Raw genomic sequence first — 19,890 nt, 5'->3', positions numbered from 1 at the left:
GGATGCTCAATTTTGCTGGCGTCCTGTTTCTGAACCCGTGGCTGTCAGTGGGCTCGAGAACTGAGGCCGGCAAAATTGAGCGTCGGCTGTCAAATCTGCTGACAGCCGCCGCTTCTGTCCGAAAAGAGGCGCTAGTGTCCCTAGCACCTCTTTTTACCGCCGGCCCTAATTTTAATAAATTAAAATACTGTATCGCGCGCACAGGAGAGTGCGCACAGGCTCTCCTGCGATTTTACTGTATCGGCCCATTATTTAGATCCACAGTGGGTGGAATGTCCAAAGATTGGTTTTCAGAAACTTTATATACTATTATGTCTTTAGATGTGCATGATAAGGCGGTGTTTATAATTTTTCTTAAATTGCGAAATTATCTAAAAAATACTTTGCACTTGCTGAGCGGGGAATGATATTAAAGGGTTATGTTGAATATCTGAGTTTGTTTTGAGGGCTGAGCTAAATTAATTTAACAGACAAGGTGCCGGTAACATGGCGTTATTTACCTCTTCTAGTGCTGAATGTAAGTAGACTTGTGAGGAGTATAAATGTTTGTTACTAGCATTTGATGCCTTGCTGTATTTTTGCTGTGAGTCCAGTACTTTTTTTTTGTTGGGGGCTAGGGGCTGTTGGTTGTGTCAGTATCAGAGATCTTAGGATAGTGACTGTCAAAGTGATGTGTTGTGGTATTAATGGCAGAGCGAAATGAGTGGAACATATTGGTAGAGAAGAGTGGAGATTATCCACTGACATTAATAACAATCACTATATGTCATAGATGTTACTGTGCTAATGAGCCATCCAATTAAAGATACGCTGTCAAAAGCTCCAAGATATTTCATTTGGTACTGAAGGTAAAAACCAGTGTTGCATCACAAGAAATCTATGATGAGCATCACTGGTGTAGGGTGGTGCTGCTCAGTTACGCAGCATTGAGTACAGTCATGTCGTAGTCTCCGTTTATGCTGGACTGCGTGTACCTAAAACATCTTTGAGCCCAGGGACAATACAGGAAGTTCCTTTTAAGCTGATTAGAAAGACAGGAATGTTGTTAAAACCTTAGCACCAAATGTACCAAAGGTTTTTCTCATTTTTTCCATGGAGGAAAAAGGTTAGTTATGCGTGGCCCTTGGGTGTTTTTATTTGCTAAAACATAATTAGGGAAATCTATGCTTCTGTTATGGTAATAATTCTTCAGGGTGGGAGAAAAATAATGAAGCTGTTTTTGGTTCACAATTGTAATTTGATTATTTGAATAAATATTTATTTTTTAAATGTTTTAATGAGCAGTCCATTGGTTGATGGGGACTTATTCCAATATACCATTTATACCTGGCAAAACTTCCTAATTAAAATGAGTAACATTGCAGAATCATATTATAAATACCAGTCAGCCATTTGAACACCCAATTGAACACCCAGTTGATTCTATCTGTAATAAAATTAGATGTAAAAAAACAAACAAATAAATTGTTGTAATCTCCTTTGAACTAGAGGATACATTAGTTCTTGAAGCATATGTCAGGGCAAAACAGCTTGGTAAAATTACATTGTAGCCCTGGTGCACTGACATTTTAAAACAGCAATACTGACAAACTTGAAAAATCAGTTGACAGTTAATTACAAATATATGTTTTAATTGCATTTCTGAAAAATTGTGTAATTTTTTTTTTTTTTTAACTTACCCTACTTAGCCACTCTCACCACCGTCCTGTCCTGAATGTAAATAAACTGGAGCACTGCTATGTTGAATTATCTTCAGAGAACAAAGGAGAGAGGAGACTAAACCCACTCTATACTTCCAACATACGATTTTCAAAAAATTCTAATGTAACAATTAAATACCCAACAAATGACAATATCATAAAGATTTTTGCTCAAATAATGTAATCTGCAGCCTCTCACCACGCAATGGGCCGCAGGCTGTTATCAGCTTATAGAGCTGCTTTTTTATAATCATTTATTGTCATTTGTCCACCCACCGGTTACCTTTATTCAAACTAATTCCATAAACATATACATTTTCAACCTTTCTTAGAACTAACGTTCTTTAAATATCGAATTCAAAAAATAGAATACTTAGCCGTTAATATTTTCAATCAGGCAGCTACAGTGCATTGCTGTTAAATTTTGAACATCCCAACATGAATCATGTTTCAACTGAGGTGCCAGTCTTCTTCAGGGGAATTGTAACTATCAAATCAGGCCAATATATTCCGTATACCCTAAAAGTTAAAAACACAGATTAAAACTACTCAAAGCAGACCACACAGCCCATCTTATAACACATTCATCACTGCAAGCTATAGTCAATCCAATATTAGAGAGTCAGGAGATATTCTCCACTTACCCGGACCAAAATTTAAAGTCTCTCTAGGGATTCAAAAAATGGCGCTGCAGCGTCTCAGATGTTCTCTACAAACACACTAACTCAATTTAAGCACATCCCACTTGTTCAAACAACCGGAAATCTGGATCAACTTGGACAGCTGAACTACAATTCCCACAATCCTCACCCGTGGACGCCATGGTTTTTAAAACACTGACCAATCAATATCTTTATTCAATCCATTTGGATCTACCGTATTAAAATAGTAAATCCATTTTTGTTCTCTTTGGAGTAAATAACCATCAAAATCACCTCCACGACTCTTCGGAGAGGGTTTTTCTATCACAGCAAATCTTTAGGTCATCAAATTTATGCAAATGTGAAAGACAGTGTTGTACTACCGGTGCTTCAACCTTACCGCGTGTAATGGCACTCCTGTGCTCAATCATGCGGGTCTTCAAACACCGTTTCGTTTTGCCAATATATAAACGGGGGTATGGGCACCATAACCCATAAATCACACCCTTAGTTTCGCAGTTTGTAAGTGATCGTAACTGGAATTTGCCATTAGCAAAAAATGGTAAAACCATACTAGAAAAAGATTGAGTACAAACGGTACAGTTCCCACAAGGATAATGTCCTTTGATCCCAAAGTCCATAATCACTCCATCCATCTTTTCCTCTGCAAAATCTGAGTGTACTATCATGTCCCTCAAACGGCAAGACACAAACCACCCTATTAGTGTCTTGTTGTAAATTCTTAGGTAAAAAAAGTAAATCTCTGTTTATCCAACGTGCTCGTTTATAAGCCTTCCTAACAATCTGAGGTGGATAACCTCTTTGCTGGAAATTCTGACTCATTACTTGAGCCTTTAGTTTATACTCTCTGACGTCTGAACAAAGTCTTCTTAATCTCAAAAACTGTCCATATGGCAAATTATTACGCAAATGGTGGGGATGACAGCTATCGTACCTCAACAGCGTGTTTCTGTCAGTCGGCTTACGATATATTGAAAATTCAAACCCCGTTGGTCGTAGCATAATCAAGATATCCAAATATGCGACTTGATTTTTATTGAAATTGTAAGTGAACTTCAAATTGATATCGCAACTTTCCAACCATTCCATAAACGCTACAAATTCACTGTTCTCACCCTCCCATACCACCAGAATGTCATCAATATATCGCCTCCATAGCTTTATATGATCACTAAAGGGATTACGATTCAAAACTTTTTCTTCGAAATTCCCATGTATAAATTCGCCACGTCTGGCGCCATTGTGGCACCCATAGCCACCCCTTTCTTTTGAAGGAAAAACTCATTATTAAACATAAAAAAATTATGTTCCAAGGCTATTCGTGCCAAAGCTGATATAAATGTGGCTGGTATGCGAGATGGCACACCATTCAATTTTGCCGCAATGATTTCAATAGCCTCTAGCTGCGGGATATTCGTATAAAGCGAAACCACATCAATAGTGGCTAACGCCAATTGGGAAATAACTGTAAAGTTAAAGAATCCAACTGATTCGTCTGATTTGATGTCTCAGCTGGATTCTTTAACTTTACAGTTATTTCCCAATAATCGTTTGGCGTTAGCCACTATTGATGTGGTTTCGCTTTATATGAATATCCCGCAGCTAGAGGCTATTGAAATCATTGCGGCAAAATTGAATGGTGTGCCATCTCGCATACCAGCCACATTTATATCAGCTTTGGCACGAATAGCCTTGCAACATATTTTTTTTATGTTTAATAATGAGTTTTTCCTTCAAAAGAAAGGGGTGGCTATGGGTGCCACAATGGCGCCAGACGTGGCGAATTTATACATGGGGAATTTCGAAGAAAAAGTTTTGAATCGTAATCCCTTTAGTGATCATATAAAGCTATGGAGACGATATATTGATGACATTCTGGTGGTATGGGAGGGTGAGAACAGTGAATTTGTAGCGTTTATGGAATGGTTGGAAAGTTGCGATATCAATTTGAAGTTCACTTACAATTTCAATAAAAATCAAGTCGCATATTTGGATATCTTGATTATGTTACGACCAACGGGGTTTGAATTTTCAAGATATCGTAAGCCGACTGACAGAAACACGCTGTTGAGGTACGATAGCTGTCATCCCCACCATTTGCGTAATAATTTGCCATATGGACAGTTTTTGAGATTAAGAAGACTTTGTTCAGACGTCAGAGAGTATAAACTAAAGGCTCAAGTAATGAGTCAGAATTTCCAGCAAAGAGGTTATCCACCTCAGATTGTTAGGAAGGCTTATAAACGAGCACGTTGGATAAACAGAGATTTACTTTTTTTACCTAAGAATTTACAACAAGACACTAATAGGGTGGTTTGTGTCTTGCCGTTCTCTTCACAGATATATAAGGTTCAGAGTATTATAAAAAAATTTTGGCATATTCTGCAATTACATGAAGGTTTTTGGTGAATTTCCAAGATTTGCCTTTAAACGTGGGAGAAATTTGAGGGACATGATAGTACACTCAGATTTTGCAGAGGAAAAGATGGATGGAGTGATTATGGACTTTGGGATCAAAGGACATTATCCTTGTGGGAACTGTACCGTTTGTACTCAATCTTTTTCTGGTATGGTTTTACCATTTTTTGCTAATGGCAAATTCCAGTTACGATCACTTACAAACTGCGAATCTAAGGGTGTGATTTATGGGTTATGGTGCCCATGCCCCCGTTTATATATTGGCAAAACGAAACGGAGTTTGAAGACCCGCATGATTGAGCACAGGAGTGCCATTACACGCGGTAAGGTTGAAGCACCGGTAGTACAACACTGTCTTTCACATTTGCATTCATTTGATGACCTAAGATTTGCTGTGATAGAAAAACCCTCTCCGAAGAGTCGTGGAGGTGATTTTGATGGTTATTTACTCCAAAGAGAACAAAAATGGATTTACTATTTTAATACGGTAGATCCAAATGGATTGAATAAAGATATTGATTGGTCAGTGTTTTAAAAACCATGGCGTCCACGGGTGAGGATTGTGGGAATTGTAGTTCAGCTGTCCAAGTTGATCCGGATTTCCGGTTGTTTGAACAAGTGGGATGTGCTTAAATTGAGAGTTAGTGTGTTTGTAGAGAACATCTGAGACGCTGCAGCGCCATTTTTTGAATCCCTAGAGAGACTTTAAATTTTGGTCCGGGTAAGTGGAGAATATCTCCTGACTCTCTAATATTGGATTGACTATAGCTTGCAGTGATGAATGTGTTATAAGATGGGCTGTGTGGTCTGCTTTGCGTAGTTTTAATCTGTGTTTTTAACTTTTAGGGTATACGGAATATATTGGCCTGATTTGATAGTTACAATTCCCCTGAAGAAGACTGGCACCTCAGTTGAAACATGATTCATGTTGGGATGTTCAAAATTTAACAGCAATGCACTGTAGCTGCCTGATTGAAAATATTAACGGCTAAGTATTCTATTTTTTGAATTCGATATTTAAAGAACGTTAGTTCTAAGAAAGGTTGAAAATGTATATGTTTATGGAATTAGTTTGAATAAAGGTAACCGGTGGGTGGACAAATGACAATAAATGATTATAAAAAAGCAGCTCTATAAGCTGATAACAGCCTGCGGCCCATTGCGTGGTGAGAGGCTGCAGATTACATTATTTGAGCAAAAATCTTTATGATATTGTCATTTGTTGGGTATTTAATTGTTACATTAGAATTTTTTGAAAATCGTATGTTGGAAGTATAGAGTGGGTTTAGTCTCCTCTCCTTTGTTCTGTGATTACGGTAATTGGAGAGGTAGTTGCTTCATAGTGTTTTGATGAATTATCTTCAGATCCTGATACAAGTTTCTCACCAAGGCATTCATGTAAAACATGAGCTGAAAGGTGACTGTGGGTAAGGAAAGACTTTTAAACAAAAATAGGAATGTGAGTGCATTGGAAGGTGCGTGCCTTTTATTCCTGAAAAGTGGAAACAAGCAAAATTAATACAAATATAAAACTTAAGGTAAAAAAGGAATCAATAGAGTAAAGCTACAAACTAGTTGAGATTTTATATCTGACTGGTGCAAATGCATTAATTGAAACAGCTGATATTTTACTAGGAAATTTGTATTTAAATAGCTGTTACTTGAGCTGTTTTGTAATGCACCTGATTACTGATCCTGGAAATGTGTTTAAAGCTTAATGCATACACCTGTTGTGTTTACTTGTTTTGAAGTATGCATGTATGGGTAATCACAAAACCTTTTAGTTTTTCATTCTGCTGCTAAAATTTAGGATTATAAGGAAGACTAATGCCCCCACAGAAAGCAGGTTGTATCAGTTAATTTGAATGACTAGAGGCTGCAAAGACTGGAGGTCTTAAATTGCTGGTTTGTTTCCAGAATTGTAGCAGTTTTGTTTTTCTTAATAGGCATACAGAAAATTAGCCAAGGAATATCATCCCGATAAGAATCCAAATGCAGGGGACAAGGTAAGAACTTTTTCATCCATAGCTCATTTTATTTTGTGGTAGTTCAGCATAAAGTGCCCCTTGTGAAAAGTTTGTTTTCAGTAATAGTGGTGAATGAAGGCTGTTATTTTCTTGTGAATTTTTTGAGATCTTAATATGCAGGCTACAGCTGTGATGCAGTTAATGGTCTGCTGGTTTATGGGCAGGATTTAAGATTTTTTTTTGTGTTTATTTTTTCTTTATAAGGTATATAACTGAGCAGCTGGGTGCCAACCAGTAATTAATTATTTCAGCGAAAGAAGTCAGAATACAGTACCATGGGGCCTGGTCAGCTGTCAATCTAATTCCAGTCAGAATTATCTTTTTCCATCCTTCTCCAATTTCTTTTTCCATGAAAGTAAATGTAGTAGATGAGAAAGATAAGGACCAGATGGCCCATCCATTCTGTCCTGCCGTTTTCCTGTCTGGTTCTCTACCACTTTGGGTAGATGAGCATATGAATCCCCAAACTTAAACTATCACCAATGCTTCTTCCCGTCATATCTTTTACCCAGCCTCTTAAACTTGTTCCTACCCGTGCCTTCTATATCTTTCCCAACTATGTTTAAATTTAGTGGTGACCCCACCCCTTCACTGGTGGACAATTTCAGACCTTATCTTCCTGTTTGATTTTTACAAGTCTCATACTTAATCCAAGACCTAGTTCCCTCCCATGTCTTTACCACCAAACTTTGTAATAATCTAAAAGATCACAAAAACTAGTGAGACCAGGGGCGGATTCCGGGCAAAGATGGGCCCGGGGATTTTCTGCCCAGGAGATATCCCGTGGTCTGCTGAGCCGCGGCTCTGTTGCGGCCGCGCTCGGCAGACCACGTGACCAGAGCGACCGGCCCACCGGGGGATGCCCGATCCCCCGATAGGCCAATCCCCCGAGTGAGACTTTTACTTGAAACATCTGGCAACTCAGTGTTCCTTAATACTAGGGTTGTAACCATGGCCGCTTCATGCAGGTTACTGTAGCCTGCAACCACACTGCCTACTGACATGCGTGCTACTCTCTTTGGCCATCTAAATGTCCATATAATTGAGCAAACGCTCAAGCCACCTGCCGCACCACCTGCCATTAATGATGCACTCTCTTTTATCGTACTTTTGGTTGCAGAGGAAATGAAGACCTAGTCTTATGGGGTGCTTTTATAGTGTTCAGTTTTTTTATTTAAGCATTTTTTTTTTTTCAGGTTCCCTTGTGCCTGCACTTTCTGCTGGGCAGTTTGCTTACTTTTAACCAGCTGGGATGTGATTCATTCAGCAGTTGAACCCAGAGCTGCTTTTTATTTAAAAAAAAATAAATTTCTTTTAATTACAACCCCAGATATGAATGAACCCAATGTTTTTATGGGACAAATTTTATTGAACCTTCAACCACAGATTGTCTATCAAACACCTGTTTGGTTTTTTTTTATCTGAATTGCGCTTCCACTACCTGAAAATACATGAAATCTTCCTGCAGCAGTGCATGCTGAGTAAGCTTAACACATGTAACTGTTGTACCAGCCCTGTGGATCAGGCCACAGGAAGCTGTGGTTCAGCTCTCCATTCTGGAGTTCTTGGGGGTCAGATTTGCCATGCTCAGTCAAACAGGAGCAGTGCTGAAAGTCCCAGAGGAAATTTCCATGTTGGCCAGCAAACCATTGTAAAATGGGAATGAAATTGACATCATCAAAAAAATTCCCCCGCTATCAGTTTTGGGGGTTTTTTTTGTTTCTGTGGGGGAAATATACAGATGCATTATGAATTTAGGGACTAATTTTATGTAACATTTTTTTACAGTTATTTCCCCAGTAGAAATGAGAAAGTTGTTTGTTTAAGCTAGTCTGCTTTTGGTTTTAAATAGTAGGTTTAAACTGCTTGGGTTGTCACTTCATCAGTTTAATTGTATATGTGAAAGTAATCAATTGATGCGGTACTTATGTAAATTAATTAGTAGACAGCGTGCTTTCAGATTTTAATTTAGCATCTTAAATCTTATTGGAAAAATATAACCTGTAATCTCTCTTCCTTACCTGCTGTATCTTTGTGCTCTGTAGTTTAAAGAAATAAGTTTTGCATATGAAGTCCTAACAAACCCAGAAAAACGTGAGTTATATGATCGGTATGGAGAGCAAGGCCTGCGGGAAGGCAGTGGTGGAACTGGAGGCATGGATGATATTTTCTCGCATATTTTTGGTGGCGGCTTGTTCAATTTCATGGGTGGTCAGAATAGGAATCGTAATGGCAGACGAAGAGGAGAAGACATGATACACCCTCTTAAGTGAGTATTATCACGTGCTGGCACATTCCTCTCTTCTTTAGTAAGAATAGTTAGAATAATATAGAAGTTAAATTGTTTTTATGCTTGTGGTGTTAATAATTATACCATTTTTTCCTTTCCTTTTCAAATTTCAAGTACATTTTTTTCTTCATCCAAGTTTCTCTCATCTTGATGCATTCTTACCATGAATAACTACTTTAGATTATTTTTTTTACGGTGCATGATTTCATGACAGCTTTTCAGAAAAGCTCCTATAAAGATATTTCCCTTTTAATCGAGAATGGCACTGCTGTTGAAGGTGACTCCTCAGTTTATTCTGAAGCTATTTTATATTTGTAGCTTCACTAGAGAAACTTTTATATTAAATGTTCTTTTTCACAGTTCCCTATCAGATATTTCCCATGGAAATGGGGTCTGAAATTTGCCTGCTCTCACGGTTGGTAAAAATACCTGTGGGTACTTACACCTGCAGTAAAAAAAAACAAAACAAAAGTGGGATTAGGTTTGGGAGGAAAGGTACATGCAGGGGCTTGAGAACTGTTACACCAGGGGCCCAAATTTTCAAAAGGAAATGCCATGGGGAATTTCCATTCAAAAATATGCTTGCAGTCCTATAGGACTGCATGCCTACAGGTTTTTAAATTATTGATTTGCATGCCAACTAAAAATGCAAAGGTAGTTGCAGAATGAGCCTGGTTTATTTTTATGATCTTTACTGGTGGTGTGCTTCGTAAAGCATACCACTTTTTTTTTTTGTACTGCAGGTGCTGCAGGACAGTTACATAAACTGCACATAAGAATTACATACTGCTTTGATTTGGTGATAGTAAATATATATTATGCTGCATGTGTGTCACATTGCTCATTACACAGCGGAAATAAAAAAAAAAATAATAATAATAAAGGCCCAGTATTATTTTTATCTTTAAGAATGACACAAGGGAAAGATAAGTACTCTGTCTAAACTGAAATTGCATAAATATATAAATCCTATACCAAAACAGCACCAATTTACAGCACTCAAACAGTAACCACATTACCTAATAAAAGGCAACACTGAAAATATTACACCAGGGCTTAAGTCACCAATACACCTCCTATTAGGAAAATAGACCAAGCCAGGCTGCTATAGAGCCCTGCACAGAAACTACACGCCAGCAGAAAACCTCACCTGAATCACATGTGCTGACCCTCACCTAACAAAGAATAAAGAGACCATAAAGTATAACTAGAAGCATTTTGACAAAAACTGAATTGGAAACCACAACAAGTCAGAGACTCTGTGCAGTGCAACAAAGGAAAAAGAGAAACATCAACAGTCTTCATTAAAAAAAAAAAAAATCAAGAAATATAAAATCAATAGCAGTAAAACCATACTAACAAAAAGAACAGGTTTCAAAATAGCTGATGAATGGAATATCCGATAATTAAAAACCGTTATAAAAAATTTCTAGACACCAATAAAATATTTCAGAATAACAGACCCAATAATGAAAAATAATGATAAAAAAATGCTTTTCTCTGCATACCTGGGAATATTTGATATCCAGGTGCCCTGAGATTTTGAATTGGCAGGAGGAGGGGTGGTCTTTTTGCAACTTCCTCCTCTCTCTGTCACACACAAGCTTTCTCTCTCACACTGGTTCTCAATCACATACATATATATATGCTCTCTCGCTTACATAGGCTCTCAGTTGATCACATATACACAAGCTTTTTCTCTCTCACTTATATAGGCTCTTAATCACACATTTACGCACATGCTGTCTTTCTCTCACACACACAGACTCTCATTCAAGCACGGGCTCTCAATCACATACTCACATGCTCTCTCACCTAACCAACTCTTAATCACATACAGACACACATGCTCTCTCTCATTTATGCACACGGGCTCTTAATCATACATACACATGAGCTGTCTCACCACACACTCATACAAACAGGTTTTTAATCACACACACACACAGGTTCTCAATCATACTTACATTCATGATATCTCTCTCATATATAGGTTCTCAATCACACACGTACACATACAGTCTCTCAATCACTCACACACACAGGATCTCAAACACATATGCTTGCTCGCTCACTCACACTCTCTCTCGCCATCCCCGATCGAACTAGTGGCAGCAGCAGTCTCCTATATTTTCAGCCCTCGTGGCCTCGAGAGAGGAGTCCCATTGGCTGCAGGGCTGCTGTTGCTCCTCTTTGTTCTGCGCCATACTGATCTTCAGGCCGATGCTGCACGTTCTAGCACGGTCTCTTCTTCCCGCGCGCGTGGCAACTGCATACCACTTCCTCTTCCGGGTCACAGGGGAGAGCGGCAAGAAGAAGAGAGACCATGCTGGTGCCGCTGATTCCAGCACTCCTGCTGCGTTCCACCCGGACTGTCAGCATTTTAAGCCCAAGCGGAGGACCTATTTTGCTGGGGCAGGGGGAGCAGTGGGGGACCGATAAGTGTGGCGACACACCGGTTGAGAAATGAATGGGGAAATTCCTGGCCTTCTCTGCTCATCACAGGCAAAACTTTTCAAGTTAAGAAATATGGAAATTAGCTTTAATACTGGTTATTTAAATTATATTATATAAGGTGTGATGGTTTTTAAACACACAAATATTGGCTTTATTTGCTCCCATATCTGACTATCCTTTCTCAGAACACTGAATACATTTGATGAGACATTGCTAGATACCAGCCTGCAGATATATCATCAAACAACGGTATAGAGAAAGGATCAGGGGGTGATCATATCTGATGAGCTTAAGGTGGCCAAACAGATAAATGACGACAACAAGCCAGAAAGATGCTTGGGTAGATAGGGAGAGGAATAGTCAGCAGAAAAAGGGACTCTATAGGTACTTGGTGCGACCTCATTTAGAATACTGTGCATAGTTCTGGAGATCATATTTTCAAAAGGATATAAACTGGTTGGAGTCGGTCCAGTTGGTGGCTACAATAATAGTCAGTGGTCTTCGTTCTAAAGCATATGGGAAGACTTAAAGATCTAAACACGTAATCCTTAGAGCAGAGCTTTCCAAACTTTTCATGTTGGTGACACACTTTTTAGACAAACATAATTTCACGACACGGTAATTCAGTCTACTAGTAAACCAGAGGTTAAAGGTTAAACGAACGAAACATATTTCGACAATTTATGTATGTTTCCTTAAATATATACATAAATAAAATGTTTCACGACACAACGTATCTCATGAAAACCTTAAATTTATATTAAAAATATATATTCCGATTCATGTTATTGTTATAATTTGAGAAACAATAATAAAACAAATTGTCTGTCCCCCACACCCTCATCTCTCTCCTCCCCCCAGCACATGTCTGGCCCCCACACACTCATATCTCTCCCCCTCAAGCACATGTCTGTCCCCCCAGCACGTTTGCCCCCCACTCACTCATCTCTCTCCCCCCAGCACAAGTCTGGCCCCCACACTCATGTACCTCGTCTTTTTGATTGTTGCCAGTTAAGTGCTTCACTCCCTTCCATGATCACCAGACACTGCTGCTTGCAGTCAGTACTCCTCATGGCCAGGCCTCATCGGCAGCAGCAGCCAATGCAAGGATGGCTGGGCTCGTTCCACCCACCAAGCCCCCCCCCAAAAACGCGATTGACAGCAAAAATCACCCAATAATAAGCAACCCATAAACTGAAAAAAAAAAGTGAATCTCTAGAAAAAAAAAAGCCCAAACTCTCATCAGAGTTGACCGGGCTTGCGCGACACACCTGCACACTGCAGGCGACACACTAACGTGTCCCGACACACAGTTTGGAAAGCTCTGCCTTAGAGGAAAGGCAAGATAGGCAAGGTATGATAGACATTTCTATGCACAGTAGGCAAGCCTCTTGCAACAGAAAGGAGGCTCTAGAACAAGGAGTTAGAACACAAGACATGCCATACTAGGTCAGACCAAGGGTCCATCAAGCCCAGCATCCTGTTTCCAACAGAGGCCAAACCGGGCCACAAGAACCTGGCAATTACCCAAACACTAAGAAGATCTCATGCTACTGATGCTAGTAATAGCAGTGGCTATTTTCTAAGTCAACTTGATTATTAGCAGGGAATGGACTTCACCTCCAAGAACTTAACCAAACCTTTTTTTTTTTTTTTTTTTTTTAAATCATTTAATCTTTCCACAATGGCCTTATCTTCTCTAAGTACTCCTTTAACTCCTTGATCATTTAACGGTCCAGCTGACTCACTCGCAGGCTTTCTGCTTCGGATATATTTTAAAAGTTTTTAGTGTGAGTTTTTGCCTCTACGACCAACTTCTTTTCAAATTCTCTCTTAGCCTGTCTTATCAATGTCTTACATTTAACTTGCCAATGCTTATGCTTTATCCTATTTTCTTCTTTTGGATCCTTCTTCCAATTTTTGAATAAAGATCTTTTGGCTAAAATAGCTTCTTTCACCTCCCCTTTTAACCATGCCGGTAATCATTTTGCTTTCCTTCCACCTTTCTTAATGTGTGGAATACATCTGGACTGTGCTTCTAGGATGGTATATTTTAACAAATTCCACATCTCTTGCACACTTTTTACCTTTGTAGCTGCTCCTTTCAGTTTTTTCTATTTTTCTCATTTTATCAAAGATTCCCTTTTGAACGTTTAGCACTAGAGCAGTGGATTTGTTTACTGTCCCCCTTCCAGTCATTAATTCAAATTTGATCATATTATAATCACTATTGCCAAGCGGCGCCACCACCATTACCTCTCTCACCAAATCCTGTGCTCCACTGAGAATCAGATCTAAAATTGCTCCCTCTCTCGTCTGTTCCTGAACCAGTTGCTCCAAAAAACTGTCATTTATTCCATCCAGGAACGTTATCTCTCTAGCATGTCCCAATGTTACATTTACCCAGGCAATATTGGGGTAATTGAAATCTTCCATTATTACTGCACTACCAATTTGGTTAGCTTCCCTAATTTCTCTTAGCATTTCACTATCAGTCTCATCATCTTGGCCAGATGGACGGAGCTATCACTATAGTCTTCCCTGACACACAAGGGATTTCTACCCATAAAGATTCAATTGTGTATTTATTCTCATGCAGGATGTTTATCCTGTTGGACTCTATGCCAGCCCGGACATAAAGCGCCACACCGCCTCCCGGGTGCCCCTCTCTGTCATTAGGACAGTGATGGCTAACCTTTTGAGCTCAGTGTGTCAAAATTCATTAAAAAACCGAGCATAACTCGGGTGGTGTGTCACTTCTAGAAAAATCCATAATTTTGTGATATTTGTAGCTCTAATCAACAAAGTTATAATTTTAATATATATACTGTATTTATTAATAAAGCAAAAACAAATAATTCTTTACCTTACCTGCTTAGTGACTTTTTTGTTGCTGAATTTCATTGGCTAAATCTTCAATTGAAGGTTGGTATTTCGTACACTTCAAGTCCAAGCAAGCGTTACAAACTTCATCTGTCAGTCGGTTTCTTTTATTGGCTCCCATTCATGTTCACAACACTCCCTCCCCATCTCCCAAGCATGCACACATTCATTCTCACACACACAGACCCCCAGGCAGGCACCCATGCATTCACACACATACACCCCCAGGCAGAGTCCCATTCATACACATTCACACACTAAAGGTAGACCCCCCCCTCTCTTTCTTTTGCCAGCAACCTCAGAACCTCTCTCATTCCTCTGCTGCCACTGTCACTGATGCCGCGTGGCTATTGCGGAGGTGCCGATTGCTGCTACTGACACTGAAGTCCATTCTGCTGCCTCCTCTGTGCAGGCCCCGTGGGCTTCCACTTTCTCCATGCTGATCTTGTACATTGTGAGATCCATTGAGAAAGTGCTATTCTTGCACATTCCCAAAGAGTACATGTGCCAATCACTAAAAAGTACTTTTTTTTTTTTTTTTTGCCTTTGCTGTCTGATCTTAGTTTTCTAATTGGTTGGTCACAGGCTTTTTTTTCACCTTCCCTTTCTTATTTTTTTGCCAATTCCTTTTATATTGTCTTTTTTTCTGTTTCTTTTTTCTCCATCTTCTTCCCTCAAACACACAGTCAGGTTCTCATTCTCACATGCATTTCTCTTTCTCACACACACAGGCTCTCACTGGCACATGCTCTCTCTCATACAATCATTCATACACACAGGCTCTCACTGGCACATGCTCTCTCTCGTACAATCATTCATATACACAGGCTCTCACTGGCACATGCTCTCTCTCATACAATCATTCATACACACAGGCTCTCACTGGCACATGCTCTCTCTCATACAATCATTCATACACACAGGCTCTCACTGGCACATGCTCTCTCTCGTACAATCATTCATACACACAGGCTCTCACTGGCACATGCTCTCTCTCGTACAATCATTCATACACACAGGCTCTCACTGGCACATGCTCTCTCACATACAATCATTCATACACACAGGCTCTCACTGGCACATGCTCTCTCACATACAATCATTCATACACACAGGCTCTCACTGGCACATGCTCTCTCTCATACAATCATTCATACACACAGGCTCTCACTGGCACATGCTCTCTCTCATACAATCATTCATTGGCACATGCTCTCTCATACAATCATTCATATACACAGGCTCTCACTGGCACATGCTCTCTCTCATACAATCATTCATATACACAGGCTCTCACTGGCACATGCTCTCTCTCTCATACAATCATTCATACACACAGGCTCTCACTGGCACATGCTCTCTCTCTCTCACACACTCTCACACACACACACACACACACACACACACACAGGCTCTCACATGCTGTCTCTGCAAACATTCAGGTCCTCTCTCTCAACTCACCTCATACACGCACTCTACGGGCCCTCAGCCTCTCTCTCACCTCTGGGCCTCCTCTTCGCGGGTCGCCGCAGGATGGGCTCTGCAGCGGCCCTGATCTTCTCGGGCCGCGGCAGCCCTGCTACCGGGCCTCTTCCTCTTCTTGGGCCGCTGCGACTTGGGATTCGTAGCGACCCGCGGCGGCTCCTCCTCTTCTGCACGCGCTGATTCGCTTCCTCCTTCCTGCCCATGCGGCTCCGGCAACGTTTACTTCCGGGGCCGCACAGGCAGGAAGGAGGAGCATCATCGCTGCGACGCATGAGCCTCCCTGCGCCCGGGGGCATTGGTGGAGGGTAGGGGGAAACTAAAAAACACATTTAAAGGCTTGGTGCAGCTGAAAAAGAAAAGGTTCGGCGCAGCCGATAAAAAAAAAAAAAAAAAAATCCTGATAGTCCTCGAAACGCTGCGCGTGTCAGCCAAAACGGCTCGGCGTGTCACCTCTGACACGCGTGTCATAGGTTAGCCATCACTGCATTAGGAGGATATAATTTGTACCCTGGTATAGCACTGTCCCATTGGTTGTCCTCCTTCCACGACGTCTCTGAGATGCCAATTAAGTCTGTCATCATTCACTGCTATGCACTCTAATTCTCCCATCTTACTTTTTAGACTTCTGGCATTAGCATACAAACATTTCAAAGTTTGTATTTTCATTCTGCTTTTTAATTCCAGCAAGCCTATCCAGACTAATCCTCTTTCTCCTCCCAACCTCTGCCCCAGATGCTTCCCCTCTCAGATCGTCCCAGATACTTTGTAAATATTCTACTGGTGCTGTTATCCGTTCAGTACATTTCTAATTTATTACTTGTTGAATTTTATTTAGTTACTGTTAATCAGTTTTCTGACCTATATCTTCTTGCCTCCTCTGTTGCTGTTATTCCTCACCCACCGCCCTGTTATAATGTATTTTCCACTCTTTTGTTGTCATGTGAACCGGCATGATGTCTCTTACTAATGCCGGTATATAAAAGTTATTAAATAAATAAATTTGAATCTTTTAGCTCAGGTGAGTTTTTAGTTACAGGCACTTGGACTACTTTTCTTAGTATTGGAACCTCACTGTTGAGATGCCCTAATTCTAATGCATCATTAGTATCCTTTGAAAATACCTCCCTCCGAACCATGCACTGCTGAGCGACTGTTGGCTTTCCCCTTTGTTCTAGTTTAAAAGCTGCTCTATCTCCTTTTTTAAAGGTTAGTGCCAGCAGTCTGGTTCCACCCTGGTTAAGGTGGAGCCCATCCCTTCGGAAGAGACTCCCCACTTCCCCAAAAGGTTCCCCAGTTCCTAACAAAACTGAATCCCTCTTCTTTGCACCATCGTCTCATCCACGCATTGAGACTCCGGAGCTCTGCCTGCCTCTGGTGACCTGCGCGTGGAACAGGGAGCATTTCAGAGAATGCTACCCTGGAGGTTCTGGACTTCAGCTTTCTACCTAAGAGTATAAATTTGGCTTCCAGATCCTTCCTCCCACATTTTCCTATGCTGTTGGTGCCCACATGTACCACGACAGCCAGCTCCTCCCCAGCACTGTCTAAAATCCTATCTAGGTGACGCGTGAGGTCCGCCACCTTCACACCAGGTAGGCATGTTACCAGGTGATCCTCACGTCCACCAGCCACCCAGCTGTCTACACGCCTAATAATCGAATCACCATCTATGACGGCCGACCTAACCCTTCCCTCCTGGGCAGTAGGCCTTGGGGAGATATCCTCTGTGCGAAAGGACAATGCATCACCTGGAGAGCAGGTCCTTGCTACAGGATCCTTTCCTGCTACACCAGGTTGATGCTCTCCAATCATGAGACCTTCTTCCTCCAAGGCAGCACTAGGGCTGCCAGTCTGAAGTTGGGACTTGGCTACTATGTCCCTGAAGGTCTCATCTATATACCTCTCTGTCTGCCACTCTAGCCTCCAGAGATTGGACTCGTTCTCTGAGAGCCAGGAGCTCTTTGCATCGCATGCACACGTACAATTTCTCACCGGCGGGTAAAAAATCATACATGTGACACTTGTGGGAGGGCCCCCCTCTTGCTGCTGGACTGCTGCCTTCATCTCAGATTTGTTCAGTTGCTATGGGAGTAGGAATGTGTCTAATTAGGGTCCTTTAAATGTATTAGTGAATTCACTATATGTCGAGTAGTGACCTACAGGGGATGATCAAACTCTTAATAAGGGTGGGGAATTCGTGACGTGAAGTTAAAAGGCTGGTTTTTTTGTTTTGTGTGAAAGTGGCACCTGCCTATAGATTAAAGGATGAGCGAGGGTTGGGAAATACAAACACTAACTTCTGCTTATTAACTGCTTTACTGACTGATATTTGAAAATAAACACTCTAACTTCTGTTTATTGGCTGCCTTACTGATTATTAAACACACTAAATAATATACCCCAATAGTTTACTTCTCCCCGAATGTTTTAAAAAAATTTCCTAAGCAAAACATACTGATTACTGGAGTTATCTTAGGAAATGTTTCTTTACAGAGAAGGTAGTGGATGCGTGGAATAAAATCTTAGTGGAGATGGTGGAGTATCTGAATCCCATGCCGCCATGAATAAACATGGGATATCTGACGGAGTGATGGGAATTGTAAAGCTAAATTAATTGGGCTTTTGGGTACTCTAGACAGGCCATAAGGTTGTTTTCTGCCATCACATTTCTCTGTTTCTATTTCGATGAGGGCTGTTTGAATGATAGGTATTAAATGAGGCCTCCTATGTGTCTACCCAGTTGAATGAGAATTTGGAGGTTGATCTAAATGATTACCCTGAGTTGCTGCCCAAGGAGTTCTTCTATATATTAGATACAAAGATACTGCTTTTACTACACCTGGATGCTTTATTTTCAGAAAAAAATTGCTACTGCTGAAAAGCAGTGTGCTGTAGATAACTGTTTAAGTCACTGTAATCAAACAGTCACATGCACAACCACATGTGAACCCAGTTAATTGTTCACTAATACTAAGTTAATAGGAAAAATATAGGATAAGTTGGTTGGAATACTTCATTGCTCCTGGTTAGGTAACTGACTGGCATGTTTTTAGCTGTTAAGATTTAAGCTAAAATCTCTATGAGGAAATTATCCAGATAATTTTCATTTGTTTTTGTAGTTTTGGCCCAGTTGTTTCTACCTGTTCTTTTGGCCGTCCAGCAAAATTGTAATAGCCCCCTACTGGGGCTGTGGCATAAATGAGCTTTCGTTTGCAATGATCTGGGAGTTCACCCAAAGCTCTACTCATTTGATCTCCTTCCCTCCCTTTCTGTCTAACCACTGCTTCCTCCCAGGGACCAAGCATCATTTCTTTAGGTCCAGTACAAACTTGTGTGCTGGGTCTCTTGTTGCACACGCATCATCCCACATACACAATCTCATTATTATCCAGTCATTGTTTTGATTTCTTTTGTGCTCATGCAGTTTTCACCAACACTCTCCTGGAGGCATACTTAGCCAGTTGGGTTTTCAGGATTGTCACAATGAATATTAATGAGATAAATTTGCAGATAGAATATGCAAATCAATCTTGGGTATTTATTGAAACCAGACTGATTAGGTGTGCCTTCAAGAGAGTATTAGGAAACTTTGTTCTAATGGACCAACATGGGTGCAAACATTTTGTAAATAAAGCTTTAAAATGAATTTGTTTATTTTTCTGGCTTTTTTCATTGCAAAATCATGAATTATCTCTCCAGAGTCTACTTTTATTGCAAGTTCATGCTCAACAGACAAAATAGCAAGGTAGCTTTACCATTCTTGTGCAATGTGCAAAAAATCCATAGGGTTATGTACCTTCATTAAAAATTAGTTGCAGTTTTATTCGTAAATCTCATTAAATAAAATAATTAGGGGTTGTTCATGCTCTATTTCCAAAAGTAGATTTGAAGTTTCCTTTCCAAATGTAAAATTCCATAAGGAAGATCCTCAAATATCTGTAGGATACGTGCAAAGTGCATATATTGAG

At 40.4% G+C, this 19,890-nt stretch overlaps 1 protein-coding gene across 1 annotated transcript in view; it reads left to right on the top strand.

The window, feature by feature from the left end:
- Positions 1–19,890, top strand: part of DNAJA2 (DnaJ heat shock protein family (Hsp40) member A2) — a 72,633-nt gene that overhangs the window by 1,696 nt on the left and 51,047 nt on the right. The window contains exons 2-3 of the mRNA XM_029608468.1: positions 6,727–6,786; positions 8,853–9,076. Of these exons, the coding sequence (XP_029464328.1) occupies positions 6,727–6,786; positions 8,853–9,076 (284 nt within the window). The remainder of the gene's footprint in view (positions 1–6,726; positions 6,787–8,852; positions 9,077–19,890) is intronic.

This window comes from Rhinatrema bivittatum, chromosome 7 (genome assembly GCF_901001135.1).
Source record: "Rhinatrema bivittatum chromosome 7, aRhiBiv1.1, whole genome shotgun sequence".
Taxonomy (NCBI): domain Eukaryota; kingdom Metazoa; phylum Chordata; class Amphibia; order Gymnophiona; family Rhinatrematidae; genus Rhinatrema; species Rhinatrema bivittatum.
This window is presented reverse-complemented; position numbering and strand designations above follow the sequence as displayed.